This window comes from Fusarium mangiferae (assembly GCF_900044065.1).
Source record: "Fusarium mangiferae strain MRC7560 genome assembly, contig: FMAN_scaffold016, whole genome shotgun sequence".
NCBI classification, from domain to species: domain Eukaryota; kingdom Fungi; phylum Ascomycota; class Sordariomycetes; order Hypocreales; family Nectriaceae; genus Fusarium; species Fusarium mangiferae.
The window spans coordinates 903140-921865 of NW_024573936.1; the positions used below are offsets into that span (position 1 = coordinate 903140).

The 18726-nt window shown below is 50.4% G+C and overlaps 4 protein-coding genes across 4 annotated transcripts; 2 read left to right on the forward strand and 2 right to left on the reverse strand.

The window, feature by feature from the left end:
- Positions 1–939: 939 nt before the first annotated feature.
- FMAN_10579 (uncharacterized protein) lies at positions 940–2291 on the forward strand (the record flags this gene model as incomplete). The annotated part of the gene is made up of 2 exons (XM_041823947.1): positions 940–1709; positions 1763–2291. 2 exons carry the CDS (start codon positions 940–942, stop codon positions 2289–2291), a joined length of 1299 nt encoding a protein of 432 aa, XP_041689476.1.
- Positions 2292–2924: 633 nt separating this feature from the next.
- Positions 2925–6176, reverse strand: FMAN_10578 (uncharacterized protein; the record flags this gene model as incomplete). Its single annotated transcript, XM_041823948.1, has 1 exon — positions 2925–6176. The coding sequence occupies one exon, from the start codon at positions 6174–6176 to the stop codon at positions 2925–2927; it is 3252 nt and encodes a 1083-aa protein (XP_041689477.1).
- A 716-nt stretch (positions 6177–6892) lies between these two features.
- FMAN_10577 (uncharacterized protein) lies at positions 6893–8952 on the reverse strand (the record flags this gene model as incomplete). The annotated part of the gene is made up of 3 exons (XM_041823949.1): positions 6893–7318; positions 7378–8486; positions 8784–8952. 3 exons carry the CDS (start codon positions 8950–8952, stop codon positions 6893–6895), a joined length of 1704 nt encoding a protein of 567 aa, XP_041689478.1.
- Positions 8953–10009: 1057 nt separating this feature from the next.
- On the forward strand, positions 10010–14689 carry FMAN_10576 (uncharacterized protein; the record flags this gene model as incomplete). The annotated part of the gene is made up of 4 exons (XM_041823950.1): positions 10010–10495; positions 10548–11264; positions 11325–12246; positions 12303–14689. The coding sequence occupies 4 exons, from the start codon at positions 10010–10012 to the stop codon at positions 14687–14689; spliced, it is 4512 nt and encodes a 1503-aa protein (XP_041689479.1).
- Positions 14690–18726: the final 4037 nt, after the last annotated feature.

Genomic DNA, 18726 nt, shown 5'->3' on the forward strand with positions numbered 1-18726 from the left:
CGACAGCTAGCTATGTATAACCGCGACCGCGCCTAATAATTGACCTTGGAGATAATCAGTGAGCGTTGGCAGTGTTGGCCAGTTCTAATACCAAGTGATCACTGCCAATCAGGATGGACATCACTCGTGGTTCAAGAAGAGCACGGCATGTAGCTGCCACTCATGCGAACCCAAACAACACCACAAACGCCCGGGCACAGGCACAGGCACAGTCACAGGCAAATAGGGCCTCGAGCCCGAGACCTGTACCATCCGATATAACCTCATCCCCAGTGCCCCAAGCTCCAGCTGCTACTCCAAGCGGCCCTTCTATTAGATTGCACCCGAGTCAAGGCGCTTCTCCTCTTGCTGCTGCTCCAATGGTTACGCCTGACGGTCCTCCAGTCCATCGAACACCAGATCAACCTCCTGACCAGAGACGACGTCGAGCGCCTCCTCCTAATCCGTTTCGTCTGTATAGAAGTAAGTGAAATATTTTCAATTAAACGTGCATACTTAGCGCCTCTTTCTGGCAGTGCCATGATCTCATATCGGCTGCGATCCCAAAGTGTCTGCAGCTGTAGTTGGCTGCCATTGGTCATCTGCCACTTATCGACGGCTGTCACCAGTGATTCATTGCCTTGATGCTTGCTCGATGGGCCTCTTTTGTCTATTGTTCGATGACTCGATAGGAATTAGACTGCTGCCTTCATCTCTCTTCTGCTCTTATACCTTCTCTTCTTCTTCAACACCTGATCTCCACTTCATGCTCCTTCACGCATCATCATCTCTCCCAATATCCCAATAGCCAATTCTTCCAACAAATATCTTGTTAACCTTCTTTCTCTATCACCATCCTTCCTTTCTTCTGATACCTCCATCTGCTGTTCTCAGCTTGATCACTCCTTCATCACTGAACTTGTTCTCCCTTTATCCGAACAAACCATCTCATCCCTGAACATGCCCTCGCGCCGCGAAATCTACATCCCTCCTCCTCCAGCCTCAACTCATCGAATCAACCGCGATCACCGCATCAAGCGAGTTCCACTCCAAGATCTTGCCTTCAAGAAGTCCAGTGGCGCTCTTCTGCAGCAGCGCAAGCGAGTCTTCCGAACCGTTCCTTCTCCAGACAAGGAGAACGTGGAAGCCTGCTACCGAGCCATTGATCATCTCAGTGTCACCTTTGAGGAGTGGTATCAAGAGCGCATGCGACTTCTCCGCGAATCACGAGAACTGCGAATAAGTATTAACAACATTCTCCTAGCTGCCCAGCAGCCTACAGACCGATCTCGTCTCAGCATGCCTCCCCGCGATTCCGACGCCTCTAGCTCCGACGCCGAGCCTGATGAGAGTATTCTCTTCAACCGCGCTCGCCCAATGGCTGCTCCCGCTGGCCCTTCTTCTGATGCCACAATGGCTAACAACGACGACCAAGCTGCTGAGGACGATGCCGATCAGCGCACTCTTTCTCACTCCCCTGAAGAGTATGAGGATGAGAACTCAATCGACGAAGAAGAAGAAGAAGAAGAAGAAGAAGAAGAAGTCGATGAAGACGAGGATGGCGAAGAAGCCGCTGAGCACGACCAGGCTCATGAAGCTGCTACCCTTTTCGACCCCGCTACTGCTGGACTAAAGGAGATTTCCAACCTTGCCCGTTTCACTGTTAGCAGCCACAAGCCTGGCAATGGTGTTGAGGAGCTCAAGAGCGATGACCTCAAGCTCTTCTGGCAGTGAGTTCATCCGCCAACTCTCATCTACTTTTCACCCGACTAACACTTCTCAGATCCGACGGCCCTCAGCCTCACAAGCTCACCATGTACTTCACCAAGCGTGTTGGTATTCGCGACATTCGCTTCTACGTTGACTACAACGAGGACGAGTCCTACACCCCTACCAAGGTCGTCTTCAAGGCCGGCACCAGTGAGAACAATCTCATCGAGTTTGCTACCATGGCTCTCGAGAATCCCTCCGGCTGGCAGCAGGTTCCCATCGCTGGCGCCGGCGGTGGTCCTGACGGCAACACCCTCGTAGCTTGGGTCGTTCAGATGCAGATCCTCGAGAACCACCAAAACGGCAAGGATACCCATCTTCGCGGCATCAAGATTTATTCTTTCGACAATGACTCCGCTCTTGGCCCCGGTCGCGATGGTAACCCTGTCGAAGATGTCCTCGACCTCATGGACACGGCCACTAGCCATATCAACCCCAGCTCTACTCGTTCGCGCCTCAGCAACTTTGGAGCTTCCAATTTTGAGTCTGGGGAGGGAGGTCTCGCCATCCCTGAGTTCATGCGAGAGCCTGAGATCCGCTAAAGAAACTATCTTAACCACCACGAACGGCACTATACTTATCTTGTGATCTGTCATGTTATGAACTCGGTAGCTACACGGCGGATATTGCCTTCCTTTTTCTTTTCTTTTTTCTGGGACTCGGTATTCATGACGGACTCGGAGTGCTTGGGTCACTCGCACAAGAAAAAGCATTTCGGTGGAGTTTGGAGTCAAAGACACTTGTTTGTTATCATGATCTGCGCCAAACGATGGCGGCACTGGTGCGATGGATTTGCTAGCATTACGAATTGCGCCTCAGCAACTGGCTAAAGTAGACGGATGAGAGATGATAGATACCAGAAATTACAGTGATTCGAAGAATTCTTTGAGTCTTGCTTTTTTCTCTCTCTTTCTGTTGCACAATGAACTGCATGCATTATTATGATAGATGATAAATTGCGACTAGTGATCCCTCTATAATTCATGTTATCCACGATATTATGCATGTTTCTCCCCTTCGCATCCTCCATCCATCAGCCACTGAAGTATTACGGCAACACCCGCTGTTTCTAGTGCCGAGGCCATCTGGGTGGTAACTTGTACTAATACGCCGGACCCCTCCCAAAACTCTATCAATCATCTGCCATGTCGTGGCCTTCATGTTCCTTTTCTCTCTTACATAATGCGCGCTGGCAAATCTTCCATATCGTCCATAACGCTGTCTGAATCGTCGGCGGCAGCCGATACCTCAGGGACGCCAGCGGATCGGAACCTGCTAGGCGTCTTTCGCTTGCGCGTCTGAGCCTCGTCAACCTCAGAGTTGTCCTCTGCGGGAGCCCCGGCCTGAACCTCCCCATCATCCTCAATTGGGTCCTGAGAAGGGGCCGCATGTCGGGCAGATCGACGGCTAGGCGTGGCTCTAGCCGGAGTAGATCTGGCAGCTGACTTGCGAGGGGGCTTAGGTGCCTTCGCTTTGCCCATACCTGTTCTCTTTGCAACGCGGGTTGCCTTGGGGGGAGCTGGCTCATCAAACACAGGTGTGCTGGTGGGCTTAGCGACAGGCACAGGCTCTTCTTTCATCGGTGCATCGACGGGCTCTTCAGGCTGTTCGGGCTCTGCATGATCTGCAGAAAGAGCTGGGTCAACCATTTCAGTATCCTCCATGGGAGCCAGGTCTGCAACTGCAGCAACGGGATCCATTGATGCCATCGGGGCTGGGTCGAAGTCCTCCATTGGTGCGATAGGCAAATCAGGATTGATGTTCTCATCAGGAATGCCGTATTCACCCTGCGGTTGTTCGGTTTCCTCCTCATCAGCCTCGTTAACAAATTCGGCGCTCATGTGGCTCTGACCATTGGCAGAAGTGTTGTTGTGAGAAGCGTGCGCGGTTGGGATACTGTTCACGAACTCCATTTCCTCCGCATCGTCGAAAAGAGCATCCTCGACATTAGGAAGCTCGCCAGTCTGGGCGTACAAATTAAGAAGGTATTGTGCAGAGTCTCGTACAGTCTTCTGTTCTGACTCGGGTACACTTTGCTTCAGGCGTCGCCAAAGAAGCATCTGCGTTGGCCGATGCCAGCTGTTGCGGAACTGTTTGTCAACCAGCCTCTGCCACGGAATCTTGGCTTCAATTGATGCGGATGAGCCTGAAATAGCCATGATCATGCGATACCGTTCTTCCTCAGGCATCGCGGCAATTTGACGACGGGCTTTCTCAAGACGGAAAGAAATAGATGCATCGGGCGCATGTGACACCAACTTATCCTTGCCATGAGTCTTGATGTTCATGGCCCTCCATTTGGTGATACACTGAAGTCGACTGCGAGTTCTCCCCATACGCTCACTGATGTTTTGCCAATCGATAAGTTCCTCATATGGCTTCTTGAGCAGTTCGCGGGTAGGTTGGATGATTCGTAACTCGTCAATGGCGGCCATGGCTTCCATTACATACTGTGTCAGGTTACCCTCTTCCTCCTCGTCCCAGGTATCCTTCCGCTGGGAGTCTCCGCAGATGATGTAGTTTCGATAACGATCCCGAAGATCTTCTGGGTGACGGTTGATGATACCCGCAATCTTGGACCACTTTGTTCCGTTAGCCTCAATAAGGTCACGGAGCTCGGCATCTTGCTCGCTAGTCCAAGTACCACGAGCAACGAAGTTGTGGAACTTCTTTCGGGTGATATTGATGATTTTCTGTCTGTGTCGGTCTGGGCATGTTGCAAAGATGCGTGCCCAAAGGGCGGCATGCTCATCACCAGCGGTTGTACCTCCAGGAGCATGGATCATAGCATTTAGTTCATGCTGCACCATGTTGCGCTCGACACGGTAACTCTCAACTGCTTGTGCAATTCGGCTGAGTTCCTCATCTGTGAATCTTCCCTGGGTGAAGCCAGCCATTCGGTTGCGTCGTCCGGTTGCTGGGTTGCCATATAGGTCGTCATCATCTCTGACTTCCATGTCTTGAGATGAGAGTGCACGGTTGGCTTCAGACTTTCTACGATTTGAAGCCTTCTTGGTGCGCTTTCGTGGCATTGGTGTCATGGCAGAAGGTGATGGGAGGTCGCCCTCGGGGACCTCAGGAGAAGGCGATTTCTCAAAAAAAGTAGGCTTTGCCTTCTTAGCCTTGCCTGATCGTGTTCGCTTGGCACTGGCACTTGGGGGGTTTGAGGCTTGAACTGGGCTTCCGGGAACATCATACACATCATTGCTTGTATGGGGACGCTGCGCAGATGTTGGAACTTCCATCTCCTCAGGGTGCACGGATGGGTCTTGTGTGTTGGGTTGGTTCTGGCCGTTGATGTGCGCATTCCACACGTCCCTGGCCACTTGTTCAAGCTCCTGGTGTTCTGTGTTCTCTTGCCCATTGATTGCAGAAAAGCCAGACACCTCAGTCTCCTGATCCTGGGCCTGCTTCACTGATGCATCAATGTCCATCTCGTCATGCGCGGCACTACCTTCTCTTGATCGAGCATCACGTACCTCGAGGCGTGCAGCACTGGGAGATTGGGGTGCATCCTCTGCGACGTCATCGTAAATGGAAGCTGGGCGAGCTGCGTCCCTGGTGCGAAGGAAAGAGGCAGCTTGGGATTCTTTAATGTCTGCTTCCTCAATTTGGCCATCTTGTGTTCCTGGTTCCACCAACTGTGATTCGATGTCGGCTGCCTCGTCGCGGGATCTCCGCTTCTTGCGTTGCTTGCCGTCAGTAGAATCCGAGGGGTTGCGCTTGCGCTTCGTTTGAGTAGCAGGAGCAACCGCATCATCATCAAGGTCAGCAGCCAAGTTGTCCAGAGGCTGAGATGGGAATATGGCTGATGTGTTATTTTCGATCAGGCTATCGGGAATTTCGACCGGTACCGTTGACTTTTTCTTGGATTTTTTGGACTTGCGCGAGGATCCTTGGGCAGCTGGCAGCTGTGGAGATTCACTCTCATTTATGCCCTTCTGTTTGCGCCCCTTCTTGTCGCGCTTGTGCTTTTGGGATTGAGAGGACGGCATGTCTTCCGACGTGGGCGCCTCAGGTGCCTGGTCTTCCTGGGACGCGCTGTCGAGTTGCGACGTGTAGGGGGCTTGTGTTGCGTTGCTGTCGAACATTTCGAGCGTACCAAAGTCTTGGTCCTGAACGTCGTCTTCTGGCCCAGACTGAGCATCGCCATCGTAGTTATCGAAACCGCTCATCTCGTCAATTGGCCGGCTTCCGGTGCCGACTTCGTCTTGGGTCAACTCGAGTGACTGCATTAGCTCTTCTGGAAGCTCTTCTTGGGGTTCGTTCTTGAGTTGCTGCTCGTTCTTGTGGCCTTGGTTGCCGTCGCGGTCTTGGTCGTTTTGCTTATCTGGCCTGTTGGACTGGGAGCCGGGCATAAGAGACCATAGGGTCGACGCGAGGCGGAAGTCAGGCCACTTGCTACTACCGTTGCCGTTGCCTGACATCGGTGAACAGCTTCGCGACGATAGCTTCTTTCTCGTCGACAGAACGCGAGTTGAGGATGTAGGGTAAGGGGAAATTGGAAGAAGGTGTGGGGCGTCACGAAAAAAACTGACGGCGTGGTTAACCTAGAGATGGTTGCTCCTGGCTCCCTTCGCGTTGTCGTGACATTGATCACGTGAGCCCCACACCTACCCCTTTCATCTGGTCTCTGCCTATAGCATACTTAGAGTCAAGGGATCAGTTACAAGAGATAAAGAAAACTCAAGACCGTGACCCTAGGAAACAACATAATATAAAGTTAGGGAACTTTTCACTGAGCTTATTTTAGTATCCTCTTCTCAAGCCTTGAGTTTTCTTGCTCCCCGAGGGTCAATCATGATGTGAAGATAATCTCGAAGCATTGAGAGTCAAATATGTACTGTTGTTGTTTATTACTCTAATCTAAAGAAATAGTACAGGTTTGTACGGAGTTATTTCGACACGTGCCAAGAAAATCTATGTAAGTCAGTCAGTTATTGTACAGGTCGCTTCATCAGACCCAAAAATATCCATCACCTGCGCCTGTCCTTCAACATTATTCCAGTCATACCTCATTCAGGCGTATGACCAGAGACCCCCCCCCCCAAAAAAAAAAAAAAAAAAAAAAAAAAAAACCAATAAATGCGTCGTTATTCACATTTACTTCCATGGAAGCAATCCAAAAACGCACACAGTTGCCTCAGTCATCTTCCTTCTCAGCCTCCTTCAGCTTCACTGTAATACCCTTGCGGTTATGCTCGATCTCATACTGTCCACCAAGAACCAGATCTTTGGCAACAAGCTCACGAGTACGTCCCAAGCTTTCGATATCGGCAATTCTTTGTATCGTGCCCTCCAGGTGCTTGTCAAAATCAGGCTGAGCACAAATTTCTCTAAAGGCTCGATGCATCGGAACGCTGCTCGCTCGAACATCTGCCTCACTGGTGATGCTGAAGAGGTTCAATCGATCGAGATCACGGATGAAGTCACAGCGAGTCATTATTTGCTGAGCGATGTGGAAAGGGTAGGTCGGAAGCACATGTCCAACAATAGGGTCGTAGGTCTCATGCTCTTCCATATCCTTTTCCTTGTCGACCAATGCCTTGGCCAAACACATGGCGGCAGCCTATGATTTGGTTAGTAACTTGTCTTCGTAAATGCAGCGTAGTACTTCTTCAAACTTACAGCCCACTTCTGTTGATCCATGACATCGTCGTCCATCTCTGGACCGAGAATCCAACACTGGTTGAGGAACCACTTCTTTTCAATTTCCTTGATCCTTTCGCAAGTTCCCATCATGTCCCTGCTCTTTGCTACTCGGTTGAGAAAGCTCAGCCGCCCTCCGACCCTTTCATAAACTTCTTCGAGAACTTGGGCGTCAATGCTTTCCTTCCAGTACTTCTGACGGTATCGCTGGAGAGCCGAAATAGCTTGTTGTTTGGGTAGATCAGTGACAGGGAGAACCTCCATTCTGGTAGCAAGCTGTTTGAGGCGCTCATACACCCAGTAGTCATCTGAGTTGAAAACCATAGTGACAATGTTGGCAGCAGCCCACTGTTCAGCCCGTTGCTGCAGTAGTTCAATGACATCTCGACCATCATCATCATGGCGAAGGAGGTGCATCTGGTTGACAATCACCACTAAAGGCTTGCCTCTTTCTCTTCGCTTCTGCATGGCCACTTTCTCCAATTTGTTGAGAGCACGCTCAATGTCCAGAAGGGCCGTGGTTTCGCGGGGACCCCTCTCGCTGAAGTACCCTCCGATGTAATCCTCGTGAAACTCATAATCGAGGGCCTTGCCAAGCCGAATACGGAAGATCTCCAGGTCTGCGTGCGCTTCGAACATGGCAACACCGTCACCCTCATTCTTTCGCATGGCATCAATAAGCATGCTGCTCTTACCAGACCCCTTGTCGCCGATCAAAAGGTAATAATGCCCAACAACGCGCCCCATGACGATGTCATCAATACGCTGCTGCTCTGGGCGGTATATCCAATGTTCGCCAGAACCACCAGGCTGATGAGGAACATCTTTGCCAATTGCAGCCAAATCCAGGACCGGATCCCCTGGCTCAAAAGCATGGTTCATCTTTTGGAGGACGAGCATCTTGTAGAACTTGTGATAAATGTAGCCCGCTGCAGCAAAGCCCAGACCCAACACCACTATGGAAGCAAAGGTCGTGGCCGCGGCCTCTCCCATCTTGCCTAGGAGTGAAGGCTCTGAGGAGGAGGAGGACTTGGGTCCTTTCTGAGTCTCTGCCTCTGCCTCTGCATTATACTCGGGTGCTTCTTCTGCTTCAAAAAGTTAGTAATAGTTCGATTTCATGTCGATTTCTGGGCTTCCAGCAACATGTTACTTGCTATGCAGCGATTCCCACTTTCCAGCGTGATGATCCCCACTTGTAGATCAGAAATGGTTGGGACTGTTGTTCAAAGCCAAGTCTCGATAAGATGCTGACTGAAAGTACCGTTTCTGGAAACAGAAATGCAAATGCCGGAACCCCTGGGCTACCCAAGTTTTGCTGTGAAGAGTCGCCTCTTGATGGGATTGTGTGACAAAAGACAAGACAAGAGTTAAATATCAATCAATACCTTTTCTTTTGTGAGCTTGTGATGAGAATCGTAGCTTGCTGACAACATTGCCATTTGTGCCCCTCGGCCCCAGATACCGAATTTGCGGTCCAACTGGTCGTGCCAAGTTCAAGGAGCTGACAGGTTGGTTGAGGCGACGCACCAGGCGCCCTGAATGCCTCAAAATCATAATTGGTGATTTGCAGTGCAATAGAGAAAGCCGCAAGCAGTTCCACGAGTCAATTGACGTTCCGGCTGAGGCTATCAAGAGTTACACCAACGCCAGTAGGACAAAGGAGAGAAGAAAAAGAAGGGAGTAGGACGACCAGTGGCTTCGTGGCACCAAAGGAACAGTCCAATTCAAGCTTGCCCTGGTCAAGGATCTAAAAACAAAGTTAGCTCAGGTTCCTGGTCGTGCTGCGTCAGAACAGATTCGGAGCCACCAGTGACAGTTAGCTGTCCTGAAACTGGCTGCCATTGGCCTTGGCAGAGAGACTTGACCAGATCCTCGGCGACAGCTGCAGAAGCTCCCCCTGCAATTCCACTGAGCGTGCCCGCTATTCCTCGCGCTAGTGCAAAAACCACTGTAATTTTAGCGGGGAATGCAGGAGGCCTCGTCAATTGAGTTGAGACTCAGCAGGACAGGGGAGTTTTAGATGCATGTCACCGAATGGATCTTTCCCACTCTGAAATGACTTCATGAGATACGGGGTTAACGGGCGGTATCGACAACTTCAGCATCCCGTCAGTAACGAATGTCCTCAATGAATCGAGTCGCTATCAGTCGATCAATAGCAGTCAAATGTACTATTAGGCCTCGTGATTAGTCAACAATGCTCTCAAACAATGGGAGGTGGTCCAACTCATGGAAGGAAGGTGACAAGTGACGCGACCACAAACGATTCTGTCCATATTCATCATGAACAAACGTATCCATAAACAAAAACAACAAGGCGCACCTCGCGCAAACGGTTCTTTCAACAGCCAGCTTGAATACCACGGCTATAGTGGATCAGTCCCTGCCCGCAGACTTTTTTCCTTTCACGCCCTTTCACCTTTATTCACTGCCAAGATCACAATATTCGGCAGCCTTTCATTCTCGAAATATCTTCTTCTTCATTCACAGATCTATTCCTCCCACTGTTTTGATACTCTTCGTCTCTGACTAGTGCATCATGTACGATCGCGCTGTATAAACCTTCTCCTCCGCACTCTGAGCACATATTTCGGCAGAATATCACGAAACGATGCCACCCTATGCTGCTGAACTCGAAACCTGGTGGTTAGGGATAGGCTATGAAGCACTTAAACAATTGGTCAACGATAAATCAGATGACCTTAACTCTCGACAGTGTGGCTTTGCGCAGCAAATGCAAACGAGGCTATTGGCATTCGATAACGACCAAACCATTCAAGCCTCCCTTCAGACAACCTGGCCAGCCATTCGTGCAGCAAGAGGAGTCGACTATGACGCGAATAGTCGCAAGAATTCCAAGTACATAGCTTCCAATATCTTTCGGAAGCCCCATGATGGAGGTATTGACTTTGAACGTGCCATGGATGGCCTCGGCTACCTCGATGCCATCGAAATTCGTCGCCTTCGCCTCCTTGAAGCCACCCATGCTGCCATGGAGACCATCTCACCGACAGAAAGTCAACTACAAATGCTCCAAGAGCTTGATAGGACTTCTACCGCAAATTTTCGGCTTCTACACGCCGGTTTCAGGGCCTGTGTAAGACACATACTGCTCCCCGAATGCGCTTGGTAAACTGACTTACCCTTAGATCCTTATCGAAGAATTGACGAGAGACTCCGAGTGCAGGAAGGAGATCCCTCAAATTATGGGAATGTTCAATGCTCTTATGCCTTCAGATGTGTTTCTCGAAGACGAAGATGATGTCGACCCAACCCCACACTCACCGGGCCTTCGCGACAGTGTTCGGTTTTCTGTCTTTGAGCACCTAATGTCCGACCACCCCTTCTCTCCTCAGCAGCAAGAAGTCATTAAAATGAAGCTGTCTGGCTGGTGCGAGGTCACAGGGTATCCTCAAGCCAGAGATGCCATGGTGAGATATTGTGAAGAGTTCAAGAAGGTGGAAGGTGTGTGCTTAGCGATCATAAACGATCTTGAACGAAAATCATTCAGCACCGGATCGTATCACATAGCATCTCCAACCTCGTCCACGTTGTTTGATACAGACAATTCACGAAGCTCTGGTTTTTCAGCAAATGCAACCCAGGGCGCGAGCGCTATTTTCACAACTACGACTTCAAACGACAACCAGGACTCCGCGCCAACGACACCCTTAAGCCCATGGGCTCTATCGACTTCACATCCCCTACTAAAAGGAATGCCCGGAAGAGAAATGAGCCCAGCTAAAACGGACGGCGCTCTTTTTTCTCAAGATCTCAGCGCACCACCCGTCCTGTCGTATCCTGATAACCTCTCTAAAACAGAGTTCTGTCAGCACCCATTCACCCGAAAGCTTGACATGTCGCCAGTCGAACAAGCGGCTTTGGGTCTTATCCTACCCCGAGAAATTGACAGTCGAGATTTCTAGTACGATCCCGACAGCGACGATGAGGGTAATGACATGCCACCCGTGCCCCCCTTACCACACATTCCTGAGAGACTTAAAGTGCATCTCACACCCAGCGTTTTGGACAAGATCAAAAAGAGAATGCGCTATCAGTCTGATAGATCCGAAAGGACAGACCAAAGTGGTGTGCCGTTCCAGGCACTGGACCAGCACGTGGGCACTTCCACTACACGCAAGTCAGGTGATAGAAAGCGCTGGCCGTCGTTCAAAGCAAACATCTCGGAGCCAATATCTATCATAGGCCCATTTCCGGGAAGTTTGAGCTTTGAAGCCAACAGCTATGAGGCCCCTAATACATCTTCGAGCCCATTACAGAGTCCCAAATCACCCCCGAGACAGGCCACCGTGGGGGGAAGCACCTTCCGGCCTTTCCACAGAAGGGGTAGAAGTACTGGAATGAGTTGCCAACTTACAAAACCACGTCTATCACCTATGGAGTACTGTCGAATGTACCTGATGGAGAAGCACTTATCTGACTGCGAGAATCGACCATGTGAACTTCCATCCCCCGACAAACACTGGTTCTGGACGAACTATTATAAGCAATTTCTGGTAATACCGCAAATACCAAAAGTAATACGGCGTGATTTGGAGCCCATGGCTTTTGGGTTCAATGTAGAAAGCACTGCCGCAGATGAATATGCAGCTGATTCTGATGGGGAATCAGTATCAACTGTAAGGCCAGAAACTTACGCCAATGGACCCATGCGTCTATCCCTTCACTTGGGTGGCGAGCCGATTCTTCTACCCTCATTCATGGATACATTGCGTTTCAACTTGAGTAATGCTCAGTTCAAAAAGGCCTCAGAGTTGGACAAAGAAGCCGGGGATGGTCCTGGAGGCGCGGATCCTGAAGATAGGGATATGGTTGTGCCACGTAGAGGTACGTCATCTGTTTTTCTCCCCTTACTCATTCATAATAACTACTAACGAAATCAGTACCAGCCGGGGGTGAGGTCGAAGATTGGCGGCCTATGAGCGAGTATGAATCAGACGAGAACGATGAGACAGCAAGTGCGACCACACCAATTAAAGCTTCTGGGGACAATCATTCGACCGAGGACACAGGCAAGACCACGAAGAGCACGGTGACTGCGGCTCAACTTGCAAGCTTCGACGATGCAGTGACCCTTCAAAATCAGAATACATCGAGTTTGCCCGACCCGGGCACCCATTCTTCTCGTCAGAGTGTCAAGAGGAATGATCTGATAGGTAACTCAGATCAAGCTGATAGACAATTCCACAACGACCCTGGTAGCTTCCGGCTTTCGAGGCAGTTATCCCGTATATGTAAAGACGAAATGTCTGTTTTTGATTTTGCCACCCCAAGGCCCAGAGGCAAGACTGTTGGCTGTACTCCCCAGCCGCTGGCAACAACAGACACACAGAGTCCCCTTGCTCGTTTCCCTATCGCAGTTCAGCCAACTCATCGATTGACTCCAGGAACACTTACAAAACGTGTTGTCGGTGATTCTGGCGGTAAACTCCTTTTTGAAGATACCCGACAAGCAAGACTAATCCCAAGTCCTGGTGATAAGTACCACCAAGGGCTTTCTGCGGACCTATGGGAGGCCGACACAGAATCAATTATCTCCGAACTTCAACCAAGTCCCTTGCATATCAACCGCCGGAAGCATAGGGCTAACACTGACGAATCTGATCGTAGATGGCCAAGATTGTTTGATAGGGGGTATGCTGATCCGCCTACCACACTTAAGATGCTTAGGATCAACGCCCCAACTGAGATAGGCGATTCCTTCGATCCCGAAGTCTTCGGAGATGATGATGATACTCCAACAGAAGGAGATCGTACGCCTCGTGGGCTAAGACACCAAGAACAAGGCATCCTGCAGGCAACACCTGCGCCAAGAGGCCTTCAACGTTCGGCTTCCACAATCGTTACCCCAACACAGTCTATGAAAAGGCTCGAACACAAAGCATCTTTCAACCTGGAAGCCAGGGCGCAATCAGGTTTTACCCCGGAGCATCGTAGGGAAAGCATTTCGAGGGATACATTCCCCAGGTCTGGCATAATGCTCAACCTCCAGAGCACTCAGGAGCGTCTAAGATGGCCCCCTCGAGATTCTAATGGAATTGAAATGAGTACAAGCATAACAGATAAGACCCCCAAAGCCAGACGCTTGCCTGCGTTGCCGGACTCTGGGCGGCATGAACGCGCTTTTGCACCAAAAGAATGGATGAGGGCTTTCGCAACTACACCCCGAAAGTCCAGAACCATGTCGCGAAACGACGGGCGACTTGAGAACCATGGAGAGGCTTCTTCTGGGGTGGATTGGCGAAATACTTTGTTTCAGCCAAGTGTGACTATGGATGAGGGAGATTTCGAACGTTCAACATCGGCCACTACGCGAGACTTCTCGCAGCCTCACAAGCTCCAAAAGCCGCCATCGCGAGCGAGACTTACTCCCAGCAGCACCTACCGTTCATCAAACCAGCAGATCGACCAATCAACTCGTGCCTCGTCCTTGATGCCTCCCGGAAGTGAGGCAGACGTTCCTGAGCGAAGAACCCCATCACCCACCGCCTCACAAACTACTGTCGTTCCACGAACACCATCCTCGAGCATCGGTAGTATCTTCCGCAAGCGTATGCGTTCGGACTACAATCCCCCAGTAACTCCCCGAACACCGGCTGAGCCCACCTTGGCATGGTCCCCGTTTGTTAACTGCGAACCCGAACCACCTTGTGCGTCGCCATGGGTCTCAGGTAATGGTGAAGGGAAAAGAGAGAAAGAGAAACGAGCGGCGTACTTCCGGGACAAAGTCGAGCGTGAGTTTCAGAACAGACAATCGCCAAAGAGGTCCAGTCGTAAGGACTCTCTCGAAAGTGCGGCTAATGATGACACTGTTCAAAACAACGTCGTCACTGATAACAGGACCAGTAAAGAGAGTCTTATACAATGGAAGCAGTTCCTCGAAGATGCCCCGGAACCGCTTTTCTCATCACCTAGGCCGCCTGTACCACCTCTTCCTTCTGAGTCTCAGCTAAACATCGCACTCGATCGACCTTCCCGACAGCCACAAACCACTACTGGGGTAACAGCGCGGGGGCGAGTGACTCCAGCTGCCACATATCGCGACAAGAAACCCCAGGGGTTAACGGTAGAGACACGTAAGCTACGTAAAGCGATGCGTGAGGGGGCGCAGACCCCAAGCAGAAACAAATCGACGATGCCCGCCAGCGGAAGCAGCTTCAGGTCTACGTTTCGTTTGGAGGCACGACGAATGAGCTTTGGACGACCAGCGGTCGACCATGAGTCCCAGGGTAAAGGGCGAGAAGCCGAAACGTTTCCAAGATGCAAGTAAATTGGTAAATCTATGTTGCAGGCTCACCATAGATGCCTGCATATCTACGCTGTTTGCTATTATGTATATTGGGTTTATGGCTGAGACGGAGGGGCATCTGTCAAGATAGCTACATGACTGATTCGACTAGATTTGTATGTAGTTGCGATTAACAGGACCTTGCGTAAAGCTCCTTGAAGGTAGAAGACAAGTGTATAGCCTCTAGTATTTGATCTCACTGTATTTGCCAAATAGAAGGATTTAGTCCTATTCTACCAGCCCGCCAGCCAGCCCCGATAACGTAGGACGAGAAGCCGTTGCAATTCTCGCTGCCGTTAAGATACGATTTCATGATCGAGTCTAATCTTAGTAAAAGACCCTAGATTATGATAGATCTGGTCCAATATTGAGATTTAGATTAGGTATCCTATGTAATATTATTATCGCTTTGAATCAGCACCTGTCCCAGTGAACGCCATGGCTTCAACTCAAGAGTCTTGTTCCCAGCCATTAACATGAGACATTTAATGACTTTGAGACAGACAGATGTAGCAATGGACCATCCAGAAGAGGACTTTTGTGTAGGTAGACAAGGTTTGCCGAGATGCATGAGGCAGACGTGTTTACTCGCTTTGCCGCAGAGAATGCTGCGAGATAGAGGGTCTGTGATATCATGAGTTTGAATCACCACGACGCTGATGAGCACATTTCTACGTGTGTACTTCATTATTTTCCTGCATTATCAAAGTTCTCGAGTCGTACCCTGCATGAATCACATTTGGTGCTGCAGAATAACAAACGCACGCTAACTTAGTACATACATACACATGTATGTAGTAACTGTAACTAGAGGCCTCATCCATGTTGACCAACGGCCTTCAGGGCCCCAGGATCGAAAAGGCCAGGACAAGCAGAGTTGAGGACACGCACGCTTGTGCAGCCACACCAGGGGACGACGTTCGCTTCATCACGGCATAACAGACATGGCAAGGGAGGCTTCTGGGAGCATGTCCAATCAGTCTGTTGATCCAGGCTACGGGTTGCCGAATCTTGATAGTTAGCTTGATGATCGTCCCGTGACGACGCACGAGACCGCGATAGCACGCGATAGTACGGATAGCAGGGACTCGAATCGACTGGCACGCAGCGAATCACCTGCAGACCGCAACTGTCAAGTTGCGATGCTGCTTGAGATTGAGCCAGTCGATTGGCTTGGGTCGACAATCTTTGTTATTCACGAGATTGCATGTATTGTGCTGGTGACCAAGTGCCGAGCGAGTCAAGAAGCCGAACTCCGGGATGCACAGTAAGCATGCCAAGTGTTTGATATGTCTTGAATGAGAGCCATTGAGTCGTGAGGGAGTCGATCTTGGCCAATGTCTGTATTATCAAACGTAAATAATCAGACCAGAAATTTTTGCGATGATGTAGTTGAGTGGGATAGCGCTACGCTGCCGATGGTAGGGTCGTATTTTCCCATTGCAGTCCACGTTGCCCATCTTGATTATGGTGTCGTCTTGTGATGAAGACTAGAGGCCATCCACACAGAGTAGAGGGTCGACACACCGCTCCCCACGATCCCCCACTTGACTGGCATCCGCCCATCACCTCACCCACAACCCATAGTCCACAGTCCACAGTCAGTCACCCCCCCAGCAGGTGAGTGAGAGTGAGTCTGGGGTATGGGTATTGTATGGGAAAGACACCAACAAGATAGCATACACTCGTATCTACGCAAGTCCAAAGCCTAGATCTCGGGTTTCGGCTAACCCCCGAGGCACCACGTTTTTGTCTCTCCCTTTGACTTTCTTTTAGGATAGCCAATGTCGTGTTGTTATGCTTTTGACTCATGGGGCAATGACAGCATGCTCCGGAAAGAAGTCTCATACTTGACCAAGAAAGGTAGATGAAACAAATAGCCTCGCTCAATAGAAGCTGTACTGCAATGTACTGCGTACAGTACAGTAGTGGTGTAATTAAACTGCGTCGAGCCGGCCTCAGATGCCACACCTTGAGAAGACGTCTAAATGCCTGGCTCGTCAGAGCTCTGTCGGTTTCTAATGGAATTGGACTATTTGCTCCGGTCGCAATCAGTAGGGCTGGACGAAAGGAAGCGCCGTCCACGTCCACGTCCGCTAACGCAAGGCTCGGCCATACTCAGACATGTGCTTTCCAATATGAGGCAGACACATTCCAGGATCCCGCCTCCTGAATACTAGTCATGGAGTATCATGGACTGTCCACACCAAAAGCTTTGCGAATATCAGACCAAGCGCGAGCCAGCCCAGCCCAGCTCAGGGATGCAAACCGTGGTCGGCGCATTGAAAATCATAGTCCGTGCATGCCCTGATCTTGCCTGTTGCGTTAATCCCGAACAACGTTTGACCTTGTTCGTTTCTGTCGGTCTGGAGTCCAGTATTCAGCCTGACCCCGGTTTTTACTTGCTTGAAATGCAGATAGAACCAGAAGGCTGGCTGGCTGGCTTGCACCATCCATGCCTGCCCGAGGAAACAACCGGTGACACCCAAGACTGAGGAATAGGCAAAGGTTACTATCCATCGTATCGTGAATCGTCAAATCTTCCTCACACGACCAGCACCGGAGGCCCTCCGAGTTCATAGCTCCCACTGAAGCCATGCTGGAGTTGCTCTCCAACGCCATAGTTTCCACAACCACATTCTTCACAGCTGTGTTCGGTCTAGTAATGGCCCAGTTCACCGCATATCTCGAATTCGATTCGTGAAGGTCTGTGCCGGCCCGATAACGGGAGATCTGCTAATGACTAGTTAGGTGACCTGAGCCTCCTTCTAGGGGGGTTCTATTCGCACGGGCACAGCATAGGGCAGTCTCCATGTTGGCTTAAATCCGTGACAAAACGCGCGCCAGAATGACACAGACCACTTGGTCCGGTACAGTGGACTTCAAGCGCCAAACGAAATGTGTCAGTTGATGATGGCTTGGCTTTTGGTGGAGTAATTTAGAGTACGAGCATAATCTTACGCTCAGGCAGACCCGCCTCCAGCTCCAGATGTTCTAGCCAGCTTGACCCGCGCGCTTGCTGACAAGCTGAGCTCCTTGGTCCTGGAAATAAAACCCCCCCAATCCAGCTCAAGTGGTGGTTTGTTAGTGAGGCCAAGAGGGTTGAAAGTCGCTGGTCTTTGGGTATTTCAGGTGGTTAATGTGGGATCGCCAGGGTCCTCTCACGATGGATTCGCCTAGGTTGGCAGATACTGCACGACAGTACAGTAGTACTAGCAGTACCTGGGCTACGCTAAGCTAGACACGATACAACTTTATGTATGTCAAAGTTGCAGGTGCTCGTGCTTCTCCATGAAGAAAAAAAAAAGCATTTCCGGCCTGGCCACAATTGTCAGCAAAGATGCCAGGGACTCTTCGTTGAGAGTGATATTCTATCCGCCGTGACTAGCTTACAGGGCACATCAAGCTGCAAAGTCGTGAAGTCATTGGCTGACTGTGACGAGCCAAATATGAATAGTCCCTTATTTTAGAAACAACAACTGGTGTCGGCGATGACGTCGTTAATCTTCCAGATGCGCATGTTTCTCCTGACTCCCACCGATATGGTTGGTTCCAATCATCTGCCCAACCTTCAGCCTAGGGAAAAGACGGGACTCCATTAACGGACCGCGCGTGGGCCGGCGCACCGTCGAACTCAATTGTCGGGCAATATTGAGTAGCAACTGGTTCACATACCAGGAGCAGGGGCGGTGTGAGATGCAGCTGAGAAGCGGAATGCTCGGTTCGAAGCGATAGACTATTCATAGATGCTGCTGTGAACGCTGAAATGGAGTTGACCTCTTGAAGTTCAATTGGACATCCAATGAGAGGTAGATCTACCTATTATGATATAAAACAGCTTGAGGTACCTCGAAGTACTACCGTGTCAGCAACCCACTCATAACTCTCATGGGAGCTTTCATTTAGCTCCAGAAGAGCTAAGCCTGAAGAGGAATAACGACGACATCCTTGGCCTCTGGGTAACTGCCAACATCAGTATGTGATTTCAAGAGAACTTCAGCATGATTAATGCGGAGACC